The sequence below is a fragment of the Oncorhynchus gorbuscha genome, unplaced genomic scaffold (genome assembly GCF_021184085.1).
Source record: "Oncorhynchus gorbuscha isolate QuinsamMale2020 ecotype Even-year unplaced genomic scaffold, OgorEven_v1.0 Un_scaffold_3916, whole genome shotgun sequence".
Classification (NCBI taxonomy): Eukaryota; Metazoa; Chordata; class Actinopteri; order Salmoniformes; family Salmonidae; genus Oncorhynchus; species Oncorhynchus gorbuscha.
Genome location: NW_025748055.1, coordinates 16,720 through 35,490, shown reverse-complemented (window position 1 = coordinate 35,490; position 18,771 = coordinate 16,720). Strand labels below are relative to the sequence as shown.

General features: G+C 41.7%; 1 protein-coding gene across 2 annotated transcripts; it reads left to right on the top strand.

The window, feature by feature from the left end:
• Nucleotides 1-2,691: 2,691 nt before the first annotated feature.
• LOC124028253 (dual specificity testis-specific protein kinase 1-like) lies at nucleotides 2,692-18,196 on the top strand. 2 transcript variants are annotated; one of them, XM_046340362.1, is made up of 5 exons: nucleotides 2,692-2,744; nucleotides 9,705-9,850; nucleotides 16,149-16,287; nucleotides 16,483-16,590; nucleotides 16,760-18,196. In XM_046340362.1, the coding sequence occupies exons 2-5, from the start codon at nucleotides 9,705-9,707 to the stop codon at nucleotides 17,948-17,950; spliced, it is 1,584 nt and encodes a 527-aa protein (XP_046196318.1). In that variant the 5' UTR covers nucleotides 2,692-2,744; the 3' UTR covers nucleotides 17,951-18,196. The 2 variants fall into 2 exon arrangements, with proteins under 2 accessions (XP_046196318.1, XP_046196319.1); XM_046340363.1 differs by having other exon boundaries at nucleotides 2,694-2,738.
• The last annotated feature ends 575 nt before the right edge of the window (nucleotides 18,197-18,771 follow it).

Below are 18,771 nucleotides of genomic sequence, written 5' to 3'. Positions count from 1 at the left end.
TCAGGTGTCCGAGGCTTGGACACTCAACACCGCTATAACAAACAATGATCTTTATTAGAAAATACCAATTCATAGGACAGCTTGGACCAAAGATGTATTTACAATGACGGCCTAGGAACAGTGGGGTAACTGCCTTGTTCAGGGGCAGAAAGATAGATTTCTAACTTGTCAGCTCAGGATTCAATCTAACCTTTTGGTTACTGGCCCAACGCTCTAAACTTTCTAGGGAGTTTTTCCCTAACACCGTGCTTCTACATCTGCATTGCTTGCTCTTTTTCGATTTTTTTGGCTGGGTTTCTGTATGAGCACTTTGAGACAACTGCTGAAGTAAAAGGCCTTTACAAATCAATTTGATTGATTAAATGTAAATCTAGGACACTCCAATTAGTATGATATGTTACGTTTCGTATGGTGTGAATGTCCATCATCCATTTCGTATGACATGTTACGAATTGGAATTTGTACAATATGTTACAAATTTGAAAAATATGATGTTACAAATTTCTAATTTGTTGTGGCTAACATTAGTTAGGTGGCTAATGCTAACATTAGCTAGGTGGCTAACATTAGCCAGGCTTGGGGTTAAGCTTAGGTAAAGGGCTAGGGTTAGGGGAATGGTTAGCTAAAGTAGCTAAAAGTAGTAAGTAGTTGCTAAAATGCTAACGGGCAACCTTTTAGGTTTCTAGACATTCGCATTATACGCCCACCCATCTTGCGTTAAAGGGATCGTTATGGGTGTAAGATGGCACAGTGATGTCATCTGTTGGTCAATGTTCATTACTGCAACTCTTGTGTTTTACCGGGGTGCTTGAGATACCCGGATGTGTTGTGATGTACTGAACAAGACTGGTTACTCGCATCAATGCCTCTGTCTCGTCATTTAACATTCAAACAGGATACCATGGGATTTTGACAATGAAGGCCTTTATCTACTTCCCCAGAGTCTGATGAACTCAAGGATACCATTGTTATGTCTCTGCATCCAGTATGAAGGAATGTGGAGGTAGTTTCACAAGCCAGTGCTAACTAGCATCACCACAATGACTGGAAGTCTATGGTATCTACTAGCATGCTATAAAAATGTATCCACAGTTCATCTGACTCTGGGAAGGTAGATAAAGGGCTTTATTGACAAAATCTTGAAGTAACATTCTGTCTTATGCAGGGGTTGGAACCAAAAATTATTTCCCAATAATTTATTTCTGAACAGAACCATTATAACCATTAAAATACAGTTCTGAATCGGTTTTTAAACCTTTGAAATCTGATTTTAACATTAAATTACTACGGATAGAGCAGCTTGCTATGGAGTGGGCAAGCGCTGGGTATATAGTGATGAGATGCATTATCTGAATTAGGCTCAAATAATTATCTGGGATCCTTGGGACATCCCTACCCCATTTGAAGTTTAACATTTAAAAATATTAAGGTAAGGGTTATGGTTAAGATTAGGGTAGTGGTTAAAGTTAGGTTAGGGTTTAGTGTTGGGACATTCCAAGGATTCTGGATAGCACTGACCTTTTTCATTTCAGATCGGCAAATCAGATCATGACTCGTGACTCGCTCCATTGAGAAATCAGAGACGGAGATTATGGACTGCTTTGCTAGCGCTGGTTGGAATATGTTCTGAGACTCCGCCGATAACATCGACAAGCTAACCACCTCTGTCACCAGCTTCATAAGTGAATGCATCGGCGAAGGTTCGCTGCTCCTCCAATCAAAAGCCCTGGATAAACTAAATGACAGGGCTACCGCACACAGGGCTATCACAGACAACCCTGAGGCTACGGCTGAGGATAGGAACAAGTACAATAAGTCCCGCTACGACCTCCACAGAGTCATTAAACAAGCAAAAGGTCAATATAGGAATAAGGTGGAATCATACTACACAGGCACCGACGCCTGCCGAATGTTGCAGGGGCTACAGTCCATTACGGATTACAAAGGAAGACGCAGCTATGGTCTACCCAACAATGCCTCTCTTCCAGAAAAACTCTATGCATTTTATGCATGCTTAGACATTAACACTGTACTGTGCATGAGGGCCCCCACCGACCCAGAGGACTGATCTCGCGCTTTCGAGGCCGACGTGATTTAAGTTATTTTATGAGATCAACACTGGCAAGGCCGTGGGCCGGAGAGTGTTCCAGGGCGAGTTCTCAGCGCATTCACAGATCAGCTGGAAGGCATATTCATGGTCATTTTCAACCTCTCCGTGTCCCAGTCTGTAATCCCAACATCTTAAAATGACTGCCATCATTCCTGTTCCCAAGAACTCTAAGGCTTCTTGCCACAATGATTACCACTCTGTGGCCCTCGCATCTAATCATGAAGTGCTTTGAAAGGCTGGTTATGGAACACACCAGCAGACACCCTAAAAAACGTGAACTGCGGATACTAGCAAGGTTTACAAAACACAATATACATCAAAGCACCAGCTCCCCGTCAAGACCTGCCTGCGCTCTCGGCCCTGCCTTATATCAGTTTCTCTGCCTTATATCAGAGTCCCGGGCAGAGTTTAGCAAGCAGGAGCAGGTATGAGCAATTAGTTAATTATTTGGACATGTCTTTTCTTACAAGCTGTCCCACAGTTTCATCACAGTATGACACCAAATAAAGGGGCGTTAATACTTTAGGGGTGGGGCAGAGGAGAGGTCAAAAACACAGACAACTGTGTTCTCTCATGTTTAAACCTGACACAGCAAGACAGCAGCCATTCCTGAACTAAACTGACTGAGGTAGAGGTAAGATTATTTAATTTTTTAAGATATAAACTGCATTTCCCATTTATAACAAGCATTCAGTTAATCAACTTTCCTTTTTAAAGTAGAACAAAGGAAATTGTGATTTTATATGAATATGTTGTATCAATATCCAATTAAATGTAAGTAGCTACTCGAGAGGATTGCAAATGTTATTGCCTATCATGAGGCATTAAAAAAACATGTATATCTGGTTTCTAGAGGTGTCAGCGTAAAGTCATTTTCATTCCTGTATATTTACACTGGGTTCAGAAAGTATTCACCCCGCTTGACTTTTTCTACATTTTGTTGTGTTACACCCTGAATTTAAAAAAAATATTTCGATTTTTATTCACTGGCCTACACACAATACCTCATAATATCAATGTTTTTTGCAATAAAATAAAAAATGAAAATCTGAAATGTCTTGTCAACTATTCAACACCTTTTGTTATGGCAAGCCTAAATTAAGTTCAGGAGTAAATATATGTTTAACAAGTCACATAATAGGTTGCATGGGCTGACTTTAAAACAATTACAGAGTTGAATGTCTATGATGGGAGAAAACTAAGGATGGATCAACAACATTGTAATTACTCCACAATACTAACCTAATTGACAGAGTTAAAAGAAGGAAGTCTGTACAGAGTAAAACATATTCCAAAATGTGAATCCTGTTTCAAGAAGGCACTAAAGTAATACTGCAAAAGATGTGGCAAAGCAATTAACTTTTTGTTTGGGGCAAATCCAATACAACACATTACTGAGTACCACTCTCCATATGTTCAAGCATAGTGGTGGCTGCATCATGTTATGGGTATGCTTGTAATTGCAGCAGGACAATAACCTAAAACACAAGACCAGATCTACACTGGAGTTGCTTACCAAGAAGACAGTGAATGTTCCTGAGTGGCCAATTTACAGTTTTGACTTAATTAAATCTACTTGCAAATCTATGGCAAGACCTGAAAATGGTTGTCTAGCAATGATCAACAACCAATTTGGCAGCGCTTGAAGAATTTTGAAAAGAATAATGGGCAAATGTTGCACAATACAAGTGTGGAAAGCTCTTAGACTTACCCAGAAAGACTCACACTAGTGACGCCTCAAGGCACGCCATCTCAGTGCTTAAGGTGTCACTACAGACACCCTGGTTCGTATCCAGGCTGTATCACATCCGGCTGTGATGGGGAGTCCCATAGTGCATAGCCCGCAATTGGCCCAGCGCCCTCCAGGTTTGGCCAGGGTAGGCCGTCATTGTAAATAAGAATTTGTTCTCAACTGACTTGCCTAGTTAAATAAGGTTAAATGGTTTTGTTTTTTTACAAAAAAATATAATCGCTGCCAAATGCTTTCTACAAAGTATTGACTAAGGGGTGTGAATACTCTTGTTAATGAGATATGTATTTCTGGATTTCATTTTCAATACATTTGCAAAATTAAAAATGTTTTAACTTTGTAATTATGAGCTATTGTGTGTGTAGATGGGTAAGAATTGTGTACAATTTTATTCATTTTGATTTCAGGCTGTAACAACAAAATGTGGAATAAGTCAAAGGGTACGGATATTTTCCGAAGACACTGTACATGCTCATAGTTTAGCAATTCACTCTTTTGCTTAAATAGCATGAGCTATGAATTCATTATTATAATGCGTTGTCACTCCCAAAATCAAATCTTTTCAAATAGTTGTAGTGTTGGGAACAGAAGTAGGGGTCACATTATATTTGATGGCAGGCCACAAATGGTCTCTGAAAGGTATTTACCTATCTTGATGGCTGTCCCTCAGACAGCTTTCCTCCTATACATACTTTATGTCTTGCTATGTCTCTGTCTAATCTCCACTGAGTGTACAAAACATTAGGAACACCTTCCTACTATTAAGTTGCACCCCCCTTTGCCCTCAGAACAGCCTCAATTCGTTGGGGCGTGGACTCTACAATGTGTAGGGATGCTGGCCCATGTTGACTCAATACTTTCCACAGTTGTGTCAAATTGGCTGGATGTATTTTGGGTGGTGGACCATTCTTAATTCACATGGGAAACTGTTGAGTGTTAAAAACCCAAGTAGTGTTGCCGTTCTTGACACACTCAAACCAGTGCGCCTGGCACCTGCTAACATACCCCTTTCAAAGGCACTTTAATATTTTGTCTTGCCCATCCACCTCCATTCATTCATGTCTCATAAAAATCCTTCTTTAACCTGTCTCCTGCCCTTCATCTACACTGATTTGAAGTGGATTAACAGGTGACCTCAAGGGATCATAGATTTCACCTGGTCAGTTTTGTACACTCAGTGTATATTGTTACTATGCAAATGGATGACACAACACAGGATGTGACTTTTTGTTTCTGTGCAGAGTATGAAATAACCTGTTTGACATCATTTTACCCCGCTGGCATAAATAGGGTACTGCGCTATCAGGAATCTGGGAGTGCCTCAATTGTTGTTGGTTGGTATTGATTGGATTAGAATACCAGTTTAGAATTAATATAATTTCCACCTTAATATATGAGAAATTGGTAGTATAGTGTCCGAATACCCACACTACATACTTAAACTGCATACTATGTACTCATCGTTGCATAATATTTAGCACGTACCATTTAGTAAAAAGTATGTCACGGCTGCAACGCAGGAGCAGCTCCTGACTGGCTGGGTAGGTGGGGCGGGACCGAGTGCAGGTAGATTTTTTCCGAATTCAACAGACATGCATCCTATTAACCAGCCTGATTTCCCATTTGATTAATTTCTGTAAACTCGGAATAGAATAGGAATGGAGTTATAGGCCTACTCAGTCTGCCTAATCACATTCGACCCCATAGCCCATACAGCATCTCTCCTATTTAAAAAGGACTGAAGACAGAAAAATATAATTTGGTTCCATTTCAACATATTTATTAGTGAAAGAAATCAAAAGATGCTTTAGTAGGCCTATTTAGTTTAAAAAGCTCAGAGGAAGGCCAAGCGAACAATAACAACTTTTCAATGAGAAAACAGAAATCCATTTTGGATTAAAAAATAAATAAAACTTCTGTTTTCAAAGAAGTAGCCTACGATGCAATACTCGTGATCATTTTAAGGAAAACAAAAACTACTTAGCCTACATATGAACACTACCACAGAACCTTCGCTATTTGGCATCTTCACAATTAAGTATCCTAATCTTGTTTGGCTATTTGAAGAGACCTGGGGCCTTTCACTCGCAGCCCACCTCTTCCAATTCATTGTGGAATAGTGTGCATCGAATTTAAACCATATTCGATTTTCAAAAATTCACATATTAAAACATTTGATTTTCTCATACTGACAATGGGTCATGCGCGTTGTTTCCCGCTATTCGCTGATTCCGCTGGGGCATCCCCACCCACATCCTGTGGTGTAAAGTAACCTACATTCAAGAACTACTTAAGTAGTTATGCTGTATTTTTACTTTACTTTTTTATTTCTGACAACTTTTACTTCACTATATTCCTAAAGAAAAGTATTTACTTTTTACTCCATGCATTTTCATTACATTTTGAATGCTTGGCAGGATAGGAACAGAACATCCTGGTCATCCTTACTGACTCTGATCTGGCGACTCACTAAACACAAATGCTTTGTTTGTAAATTACGTTGGAGTGTGCCCCTGGCTGTCCGTACAATTTAAAAATAAATGTACAGTCTGTTTTGCTTAATATGAAGAATTTGAAATTATTTATAATTTTATTTTTGATACTTAAGTATATTTTAGCAGTTTTAAATTTGATACTTTCAAATAAAATAAAAATGCATTTGTCACATGCGCCAAATACAAGTGTAGACCTTTCCATGAAATGCTTGCTTACTTAAGCCCTTAACCAACAACGCAGCTCAAGAAAGTTCAAATATTTACTAAATAAACTAAAGTAAAATATTTTAATAAAAATTAACACAATAACGAGGCTATATATATACAGATATCGTGTCAGTGTGCGGGGGTAGAGGTTAGTCAAGGTTATTTGTACATGTAGGTAGGGCTAAAGTGACTATGCATAGATAACAAACAGCGAGTGGCAGCAGTGTAAAACAGAGGGGGGTGTCAATGTAAATAGTCCAGGTGGCCATTTGATGAATTGTTCAGCAGTCTTGTGGTTTGGGGGTAGAAATTGTTAAGGAGCCTTTTGGACCCAGACTTGGCGCTCCGGTACCGCTTGCTGTGCGCTAGCAGAGAGAACAGGCTATGACTTGGATGAATGGAGTCTTTGACAATTTTTCGTGCCTTCCTCTGACACTGCCTAGTATATAACTCCTGGATGGCAGGAAGCTTGGTCCCAGTGATATACTGGGCCGTACGCACTACCTTCTGTAGCACCTTACAGTCGGATCCCGAGTAGTTGCCATACCAAGCAGTGATGCAACCGGTCAGGATGCTCTCGATGGTGCAGTTGTACAACTTTTTAAGGATCTGGGGACGCATACCAAATCTTTTCAGTCTCCCGAGGGGGAAAGGTGTTGTCGTGCCCTCTTCACGACTGTCTTGGTGTGCATGGACCATGATAGTTTGTTGGTGATGTGGACACCAAGGAACTTGAAACTCTCAACCCGCTCCACTACAGCCCGTCAATGTTAATGGGGGCCTGTTCGGCCCTCCTTTGCCAGTAGTCCATGATCAGCTCCTTTTGTCTTGCCCACATTGAGGAAGAGGTTGTCCTGGCACCAGACTGCCAGGTCTCTGACCTCCTCCCTATAGGCTTTCTCGTTGTTGTTGGTCAGGTTGTTGTGTCGTCAGCAAACTTAATGGTGTTGGAGTCGTGCTTGGCCACGCAGTCGTGGGTGAACAGGGAGTAGAGAAGGGGACTAAGCATGCACCCCTGAGAGACCTCAGTGTTGAAGATCAGCGTGGCCGATGTGTTGTTGCTTACCCTTACCACCTGGGGGCAGCCCAGGATCCAGTTGCAGAGGTAGTGTTTAGTCCCAGGGTCCTTAGCTTAGTGATGAGCTTTGTGGAAACTATGATGTTGAACGCTATGGTGTTGAACGCTGAGAACACTGAATGCTGGGGCGGTATGCGAATGGAATGGGTCTAGGGTTTGAGGTTTTGATGGTGTTTATGTGAGTCATGACCAGCCTTTCAAAGCACTTCATGGCTACCGATGTGAGTGCTACGGGGCGGTAGTCATTTCGGCACGTTCCCTTCGCTTTCTTGGGAACAGGGACTATGGTGGTCTGCTTGAAACATGTAGGTATTACAGACTGGGTATGGGAGAGTTTTAAAATGTCAGTGAAGACACTTGCCAGTTGGTATGCGCATTCTCTGAGTACACGTCCTGGTAATCCGCCTGGCCCCACGGCCTTGTGAATGTTGACCTTTTTAAAGGTCTTGCTCACATCGGCTACGGAGAGCGTGATCACACAGTTGTCCGGAACAGCTGGTGCTCTCATGCATGCTTCAGTGTTGCTTGCCTCGAAGCGAACATAAAAGGCATTTAGCTTGTCTGGTATGATCGAGTCACTGGGCAGCTCGCATCTGGGTTTCCCTTTGTAATTGTTTGCAAGCCCTGCCACATCCGACGAGCGTCAGAGCCGGAGTATTAGGATTCAATCTTAGTCCTGTAGTGACGCTTTGCCTGTTTAATGGTTCGTCTGAGGGCATCGTGAGATTTCTTATAAGCTTCCGGATTAGTGTCCCACTCCTTGAAAGCAGGCAGATCTAGCCTTTAGCTCGGTGCAGATGTTGCCTGTAATCCATGGCTTCTGGTTGGGACATGTACACACGGTCACTGTGGGGACAATGTCGTCTATGCACTTAGTCACCGGCTTCATCAATAATGTGGTATACTCCTCAATGTCATTGGATAAACAACGGAACATATTCCAGTCTGTACTAGCAAAACAGTCCTGTAGCGTAGCATCGACTTCATCTGACCACTTCCGTATTGAGCTAGTCACTGGTACTTCCTACTTTAGTTTTTGCTTGTAAGCAGGAATCAAGAGGATAGAATTATATTCATGTTAACCAAATGGACGGCAAGGGAGAGCTTTGTATGCGTCTCTGTGTGTGGAGTAAAGGTGGCTAAGAGTATTCTTTCCTCAGGTTGCACATGTGACATGCTGGTAGAAATGAGGTAAAACGGATTTAAGTTTGCCTGCATTAAAGTCCCTGGCCACTAGGAGTGCTGCTTCTGGATGAGCAGTTTCTTGTTTGCTTATGGCCTTTTACAGCTCGTTGAGAGCGGTCTTAGTGCCAGCATCAGTTTGTGGTGGTAAATAGACGGCTACGAATAATATAGATGAAAACACTCTTTATAGATAGTGTGGTCTACAGCTTATCATGAGGTACTCTACCTCAGGCGAGCCATAACTGAAGATTTCTTTAATATTAGACATTGCGCACCAGCTGTTATTGACAAATTGACACACCCCCACCCCTCGCAAGTTCATTTAAAACCAGTTTCATTCATACTTTTACTCAAGTAGTATTTTGCTGGACTTTTACTTTAGTCATTTTCTATTAAGCTATCTTTACTTTTACTCAATTATGACAATTGGGTACTTTTTCCACCATGCGTATATCTAATTGTTCAGCAGTTGTCAAAGCCAAACTGAGAATGACATCTGGGCATTTAAAACATACTTGATTTTTGAAATGCTGCATACTATTAAACTTTTATTTTTTTCACATACTCAAACAACCTACTATTTAGGACGCAAGTATGGGTAGGCTATTCGGACACGGCCACTGTCTGTAGAATTTCTCTGTTCTACAGTTGCAATATTGTTTGCTTTAGTTTGTAGTCAACAGACAAACCCTTCTCATCCACTCCATGATTTTCTTCGGAATTCTCTTTGTCTTTGTAACTATGAGAGAATTGACTTTGTAGGGTGTACTTTAACCTTACAATAGTACTATAACAATTGTTATGCAGAGGTCAATGCTTTAGTAGTTTTTGGTCACATTTCTATCAGATCTTGACCCCACTGCCCACCAAACCCCCTAGATGGAGTACTCCACCAAAACTCTTGCTGCTGGCTGCTTTGGGAAGATCTACAGGGAGAAGTACAATGACACCTGGGCTGCAATCAAGAAGGTGCCACAACACTTAATCAATAGGAGAGACCTGGAGAGAGAGTGTCAAGTATACAAGTGAGTATGACAGACAATGTGCTATCATGGTAGGTTGCTAAATGGTGATATCAGCACAGAGGGGAAGTATTTTGCTTCTTTTTTCATCTCTGTAGAAATATGGGAGATCTCAAATTTGTATCATTTATCTGAACTGTTTCTCCTAAGAGAATGAATTCTTGAAACTTTCTTGAGACAAATGAGCTCGGATTGAGACTTCCATTTGAGAAGCATGAGAAATAGATGAGATCTTATCATTGTATCCTCATGAGCTAATTTATTGCACCAGAAATGCCTTTTTGAGCATTAAGGAGATGCATTATAAAAATGTGCATTCATTAAACACATTCAAGTATCACAACAACAGATTCCTTAAATGTTAACAACTTTTAATGTTTAATGGGGTTGTTTTATACAACATTGTCAAAAATACAAAGATAATGACTGAGAAGAGGTTAGATTGCTTTTAATACAAAATAGTATTGCTTGTAAAATATCAAAAAAGTCCAAATATGGCCTTATCTAAAATAGGTGTGAAATTGAAAGTGCTGTCATTAACCCCATATAAAAAAAGGGCTGGCGCACACAATAACAAAAGTTGGTAGAGGTGCTGACTGACGGCAAGTAAAACTGTATGCTATTTAAAAATAGAGTCAAACACTATATACAGGCTCCCAGTAATTTATTGGGTAAACCACAAACGTTTCGCCACCCTATTTAGACGGAGCCAAAGTGGAAAACTCCCTGCAAAATGCCTGGGGGAGCTGTCTAAAAAGTTGTCAGTCAGCACCTACCAGGTACAAACTGTACCAACTTCACACTTGAACAGATGATTGTAAACATCTTACATGTGTCAAAATGAACCTGGGGTTCACCTGAAATGCAGATGAACCCAAATTAAATTACATAATTTATAGGGATTAGGGCTGGGAATTGCCAGGGACCTCATGATACAATATTATCGTGATACGATATGCTTTTGTGATTCTCACTATTCTATATGTATTGTAATTCCATACTGAGATTTTATTTTTTCTTCGATATTCCAAACATATTGCTCACCGACCATATGTCTGCTGCAGAGAGATGAGAGCCCATGCGAAAACAAGTTTTGATCAGTCACGGAAATAAGTGTTGAAAAAAATTTGCTCCCTTTTTAAAAAGAAGAGGGAGAACAAGCAATGAAGAAAAAAATACTGGAGTTTTGGTGCAGGTACAGCCAACTAGCACCCAAAATTATATTGCGACATTGTCAAAATGATACAATATAGCGTCAAAGATTATATCCCGATATTTAACTGTATTGATGCTTAGCTTTATTACTATTAGGGTTGTCCTGATGCCAAAATATTACCCACAAAACAATGCCTGTGTAATGAGTATGATGGGAGACAGAGTGCTGGTTTCAAGCGCAGGGTAGGTGTTTTATTTGGTAAAGGAAAACACAGGAGGTGGCAGGGTCCAGGGACAGGCAGAAGGTCAACAGGCCAAAAACCTTGTCAGTGAGGATGGCCAAAAACTACGACACACAGGAGGACTAATATGGAATTAAACAGCGCTCTGACTAGAATGTGTACAAAAACAATGCCTCACAATGATGGGGTGTAATGAACTGAACTAAATAATGTGTGTAAATGACATACAGGTGTGTGAACAGGTGATCAGAATTCAGGTGATTGGGATCTGGAGAGTAAGCTGCGTTCAGGGGATCTGTGTGTTTGAGAGTGTGAGTTGGAAGCAGACGTTACAGCATGTGAAATTATCACGATACTACTGCAGAACTTTTTTATCACTGATATCCACATCTTGTATCAATATAACACTGAATTTTACCTCACGCTACGCTATTCACAAAATGTATATGACTGTGGTAGCTGCTGTTGTTGTGTGAGTGGTGGTTACGGTGTCTGCCGTGGTCTCTGGAGCCCAGGCTGTCTCATCTGTAGACCCTCTCCCCTCTCTCTCGCTCTGAGTGGTGCGAGTGGTGGGAATACAAATGCTCTGTCACGTGCTCCCTCCGGCCTCTAGGTCACCAGGCTGCTCGTTATGGCGCACATGTGTCACCATCATTACACGCACCTGTTTATCATCAGACTCTCTTGGACTCCATCCCTTCCCTGATTACCTTCCCTTTATATGTCACTCCCTTTGGTTCCTTCCCCAGGCGTTATTGTTTATGTGTCATGTCTGCATTTATGGTTCTTATTTTGTATTATGGTGTGCTTATTTATTAAAACACACACTCCCTGAACTTGCTTCCCGACTCTCAGCACACATCGTCACAGAATAACGCCACACCTAAGGGAAGCATCAGGGAGTGTGTTTTTTGTGTCAGGTGGAATGACGACGGGTCCGGGAGCCGCTACAATCTTTCATCCCTCCGCCGGCTCGCCAGGCACCCCTGCCTCCCCTGCCTCCGCCAGGCTTGCCCTGCCTCCACCAGGCTCCCCTGCCTCCCCCAGACTCGCCTGCTTCCGCCGGCTCTTGTGCCTCAGTTGGTTTGTCAGGTTACCATGCATCAGCAGGGGTGACGGTCCGCTCCTGATCCCCGGGGTCGTCCCTTTGGTTGGCCACCTGCGGCTGGAGCCGAACGCGCCGGGGAGGGGGTACCGTCACGTATGCTTTCTCTCCGGCACTAGGTCGCCATTCTCCCTGCTCAGCCAGATTGATAGGTTTCCAGCACCTCAGCAGAGGTAACCGGTCCGCTCCGGATCCCCTGGATCGTCATTTTGGTCGGCGTTCTGCGGCTAGAGCAGCGCGTCGGGAGGGTGTACTTTCACATGTACTCCCTCTCCGGCCTCTAGGTCACCAGGCTGCTCGTTATGGCGCACACCTGTCATCATCGTTACGCGCACCTGTGCATCAGACTCACCTGGAATCCAGCACTTCTCTGATTACCTTCCTTTATATGTCACTCCCTTTAGTTCCTTCCCCAGGCGTTTATTGTTCCTGTGTCATGTCTGTGCGTTGTTCATGTTTATTATTGTCTTACGTTGTATTTATTTATTAAAACACTCACTCCCTGAACTTGCTTCCCGACTCTCAGCGTACATCGTTCCATGCTCTAACTTAACAGCGTCTGTATGTAATAGAACATACGTTTGGCATAGAGGAACTAGGTCACTATATCTGCTTGGATAAAATAGCAGCTAGCAAGATGGAGATCAGAGGTTCTTTTTATTGAATGCATTTCACAAGTGGCTAGTTTTCAATAATTTCTCATGCCTCTATGACACAACTCTATACATCGTGTAAAAAGGCCATTCTGTTCCTCCTCTCTAGTCTCTAGCTACCCAGCTTTCCCGCAGTCCTGTTAGTTTGGCAGCTGATGCATTGTAAATGTTTATCATAAGAACTAGCCTAAACACATATTGGCACTGACAGTTAAAATTATCAACACTAAATAGACACTTGTTAACTAGCTAGCTATACATTTCACGATTCCAGAGTTTAAGAATACACAGTCTATTAGCCTGGTCTCATAGACTAGATGTAACATAGTAAATGTAAATCCAGGACACCCAATTTGTAAGTCGCTCTGGATAAGAGCGTCTGCTAAATGACTTAAATGTAAATGTAAATTAGAATATGTTACATTTGGTATGGTTACATAAGACAGAAGGTTAATTCTGGCAAAAACAAAATGAGGGTGGTTAGTCGGGGTCGATGGGTAGGGGTATAACGCGAACCTCTAACAACCTGAAGGTTGCGTGTTTGAATCTCATCACGGAAGACATTAGTATTTTAGCAAATTGTCAATTTTGCAACTACTTAGCATTTTAGCTAACCCTTCCCCTTACCCCTAGCCTAGCTAACATTAGTCCCCTAGCTAGCTATATCTAAAAAATTAAAAAATGTAAATGGTTAGCTGCTAGCTAAATAGCTACTCAGTTTCATATAGCAAGTTAGCTTGCTTGCTAGATAGTTGGCAAACAACTAGAAATAACAAGAAAATATGTTAATCTCTGGTAGCAAGCTAAGTTAAGTAGATGACTAGCTGATAAATAGTTAAATTTACAGCATTTGCTGTTCGGACACTAGCAATTCATACAATATGTTACAAATTTGAAAATACATATGTTATGAATTTGTATGATATGGATAACATTCGCTAGTGTTAGCCAACTAAAGTTAGATATACTGTGTACATTGTCCCCCTACCCCAGTTTTTTAAAAGTCTTTTAGTAGTCTACTTTGTTGAAAATTTTGAAGTCTTCTCGTTGAAATCACGGCTAATATTGTGTAGAGGCTTGATAATTGAAAAGACTACAGTGAGTGAATCTCTAGTGAGCTAGATAACTGAAAACATCCTGCCGAACGTGATGTGGTTGTGGGCCAGTTGCAGCAATTGGTCACAAAAGAAATGCAGCAATGAGAATATTATGTGAAAACAGACATGTTTGAGAAGGAGCATACAAATAATTGCAGTCATAATATAGTCAAATCAAGTTTTATTTCAGATATAGCTGTAATCTCATTGTCTCATGCATGGATACCTGTACAGGTGAATTAAATTATTTAAGATAATTTAGATCTATTATTTTGATTTGAATAAAACGAATATGAGCTACACGACGTAACCAAAGGTATGTGTAATACTTATTTTCCACCATAATGTGCAAATAAATTCATTAAAACTCCTACAATGTGATTTTCCAGATTATTTTTTTTCTTCTCATTTTGTCTGTCATAGTTGAAGTGCACCTATGATGAAAATTACAGGCCTCTCTCATCTTTTTAAGTGGGAGAACTTGCACAATAGGTGGCTGACTAAATACTTTTTTGCCCCACTGTATATAGTGTATGTGGTTGTTTCTAGACATTTTTAAAAATAAGAAAATGATCTGTGTCTCATTTTGGTGTTAAAGTGAGCTCATTTGTGTCTATGATAAAATATATATATATATATTTAACCTTTATTTAATTAGGCAAGTCAGTTAACTCTTGCTCCTACCTGGCACGCAGGCGTCCCATCTAGAGCTCTGGAAATGCAAATGCGCTACGCTAAATGCTAATAGTATTAGTTAAAACTCAAACGTTCATTAAAATACACATGCAGGGTATTGAATTAAAGCTACACTCGTTGTGAATCCAGGCAACAAGTCAGATTTTTAAAATGCTTTTCGGCGAAAGCATGAGAAGCTATTATCTGATAGCATGTAACACCCCAAAAGACCCGCAGGGGACGTAAACAAAATAATTAGCATAGTCGTCGCTACACAAACCGCACAAATAAAATATAAAACATTCATTACCTTTGACCATCTTCTTTGTTGGCACTCCTAGATGTCCCATAATCACTATTGGGTCTTTTTTCCGATTAAATTGGTCCATATATAGCCTAGATATCGATCTATGAAGACTGTGTGATAAACGGAAAAAAATAGCGTTTCAAAAAGTCGACGATAAACTTTCACAAAACACTTCGAAATACCTTTGTAATGCAACTTTAGGTATTAGTACACGTTAATAAGCGATAAAATTCATCAGGAGGCGATGTAAATTCTATAGCTGTCCCGTCTCGAAAAGATGTCTGAAGAGAGCTCGACCAAAACATCCGGTCGGAGACCGGAGGGTTTCGTTCCCTTGATTCAGTTTGACCAAGAATCAAAGCTGAATCAAATGACAAGACTCTAGACATCGTGTGGAAGCTGTAGGCACTGAAACCTCGGTCTCATGTAATTCGGTTCACTTTGAACAATTCCTGGAAGTAGCGCATGGATATTTATTTCCATTTTCAGTGGTCAGATTTTCTTGCACTTTTCGATGAAACGCACGTTCTGTTATAGTCACAGCCGTGATTTAACCAGTTTTATAAACGTCTGCGTGTTTTCTATCCACACATACTAATCATATGCATATACTATATTCCTGGCCTGAGTAGCAGGGCGCTGAAATGTTGCGCGATTTTTAACAATGTTCGAAAAAGTAGAGGGTCGACTGAAGAGGTTAAGAACAATGACGTCCTATACGGCCAAACCTGGACGACGCTGGGCCAATTGTGCGCAGCCCTATGGAACTCCCAATCACGGAGAGTTGTGATACAGCCTAGATTCGAACCAGGGTGTCTGTAGTGACGCATCAAGCACTGAGATGCAGTGGCTTAGACCGCTGCACCACTTGGGAGCCCAGTGGGAAACGAAGGGGGAAAAGATTATCTCTTCTTGGATTTTGCTTTACTTTGGGATACATGTGAAGATGAGGGTGCTGATGAAGGTCACTACAGAAGTGATTAGTTGTGCTGTCTGTAGACTCCAATGCCCTCATAACCCTTTCTCACCATTTTCTTTCACACTTTCTCTGTGACCTGGGACTCCAGTAAGGCAATTCATCCTAACATAGTGAAGCTTCTGGGTAATCCAACACTCAAGGACTCTAAGTGGATCATCCCCATGGAGTTCATCTTTGGAGAAGAACTGGAGACAACCATCTTCAAATCACAACAATCTCAAATACAGGTAGGCCTATGGATCCCACTGCTGCCACCAAACATGCATGTGACAGTGTTGATGGAAGTTCACATAGTTATTTATCAAATATATTTAGATTTTTTCTATCTAAGCATACAGGATTTTCAGGGTGCCTTCCATACCTATTACAAAAAGTGCAAGTTAACTCATCAGTTGATTATGAAAGCCTTTGATCTCCCACAGTTAACTCCATCTGTAAAGGCCACCATCATCACAGGCATGTGTGAAGGACTACTTCACCTACACAGCAAAGATATCGTCCATCAGGACCTCAAGCCTGAGAACATCATGGTGAGACAGGCATTAAAATATTTTTGTTGTTTTAATGTTCTTCATTAATGATGCAAGACTTTAGAAGCAGTTGTTCACCTGTTGTTGGGAATAAAGGACATTGTCACACTGACTGCTTAGATTAGATATAAAACTATATTTTTCCACCCTCTCAAATGATCTCTTCCAGGTAGAGCATGATTCTCACAGAGCTGTGATCATTGATATGGGACTGGCCAAATTCTTCCGCAATGGCCTAAATTCTGCTGTGGATATGGGCAACGAGGCCTACTCTTCCCCTGAGGTCCTGCAGAGGCGGGGCCAACGAGACCAGCGTTCAGACGTGTGGGCTATGGGTAAAATCATTGCTGAACTCTGTGCCAGAGTCAGGCTGCACACCCCTAGTGTCTGTCCGGCTATGATCTATGAGATCCTCAGTCTCCAAGGACAGCAGTACTGTAATGCTGTCTGTAGGATGGTGCAGAGCGACCCCACAGTGCGAGCCACCATGGCCGGGATCATGCCAGAGATGCGAAGGGCAGGGGGAGGTGGCAACACCGGGGAGCAACAAAGAGGACATCTTCCGACACCCTTTCCTCACACTGAGGTAAAAGACCCATCGCCACGTCCTCATGCTCCCCCGCTATCAAGAGCTGAGTGCACAGCCTTGCCAAAGATTGAGGTCAAGACGACACTGCAACCACAACCCATACAGCGGTCACCTTCCCCGGCAAGATGGGAGCATGCAGCCTTGCCAATGACTGAGGTCAAGATGACACTGCAACCACAACCCGTACAGCGGTCACCTTCCCCGGCAAGATGGGAGCATGCAGCTTTGCCAATGACTGAGGTCAAGACGACACTGCAACCACAACCTGTACAGCGGTCACCTTCCCCGGCAAGATGGGAGCATGCAGCTTTGCCAATGACTGAGGTCAAGACGACACTGCAACCACAACCTGTACAGCGGTCACCTTCCCCGGCAAGATGGGAGCATGCAGCCTTGCCAATGACTGAGGTCAAGACGACACTGCAACCACAACCTGTACAGCGGTCACCTTCCCCGGCAAGATGGGAGCATGCAGCCTCTCCAAAGCCTGAAGTCAAGAACTCACCATCTCCCCTTCCAAAGGTAGACCAGGGTAATGCACTGGTGGTTCCATCAGGCATGGTTCAACCCAGTCAAGATGTCATGAAACAACTTCTCTTCAAAGAGGCCCCAAAGGGTCTCCCATGCCCACTCCCCACAACGGGAAAGGTGCGAATCCGCCGCTATGAGCAAAGGAATGGGGAAGTGGAGACTTGGGAGCAAAATGAGGTAGAGACTGAAGGAGGGAGGATAGTCAAGTTTGAGAATGTGATGTTTAACAACAAGTCATAAGTAGGTTATTGAGAGGTTGTGAAATAGTTGGGAATTGATTTGACTCTGCTTCTGAAATAGATGGGAGTTGATTTGACTCTGGTCACTCTCCTTCCATCCTTCATTGTAAAATTCTGACATGTTTATGGAGAGGGGGGAGAGTATATTTGGGAGGTGGGATAAACTAATGGAAGAATTCTAATGTCCAGAGAAACTATACCGGATGTATTGTGCCTAAAAACAAAGCGACACAATATCCCACTACGTGAGACCAAAATATATATATATATATATATATTAACAACAAAAGTTGTCTTGCACTGGTAAGAAGGAAACCTTGGAGTGTGTTAAGGTTGAGTAAGGATTTAGGGATGATCTTGAAAGTACTATCACTATCACTTCTAATGCTACATCATGTTACAATGTTGCTCATCTGGTTAGGTGACAGTGTACAGAGGCACCTGGAATCAAGTAACTATCTTTGAATGGTTTTGAAACCTTTTTGTATTGGGAAACTTATCCCTGTTTGCTAATCAGTTGTCTCTTTAGATCTATATCATACATTTGACTGTGTACATACAGTACCAGTCAAAAGTTTTGGGCACACCTACTAATTCCAGGGTTTTCCTTCATTTGTACTATTTTCGACATCGTAGAATAATAGTGAAGACATCAACACTATGAAATAACACATGGAATTATGTGGTAACCAAAAAAGTGTTCGACAAATCAAAATATATTTTACATTTAAGATTCTTCAAAGTAGCCATCCTTAGCCTTTGACAGCTTTGCACACTCTTGGCATTCTCTCAACCAGCTTCACCTGGAATGTTTTTCCAACA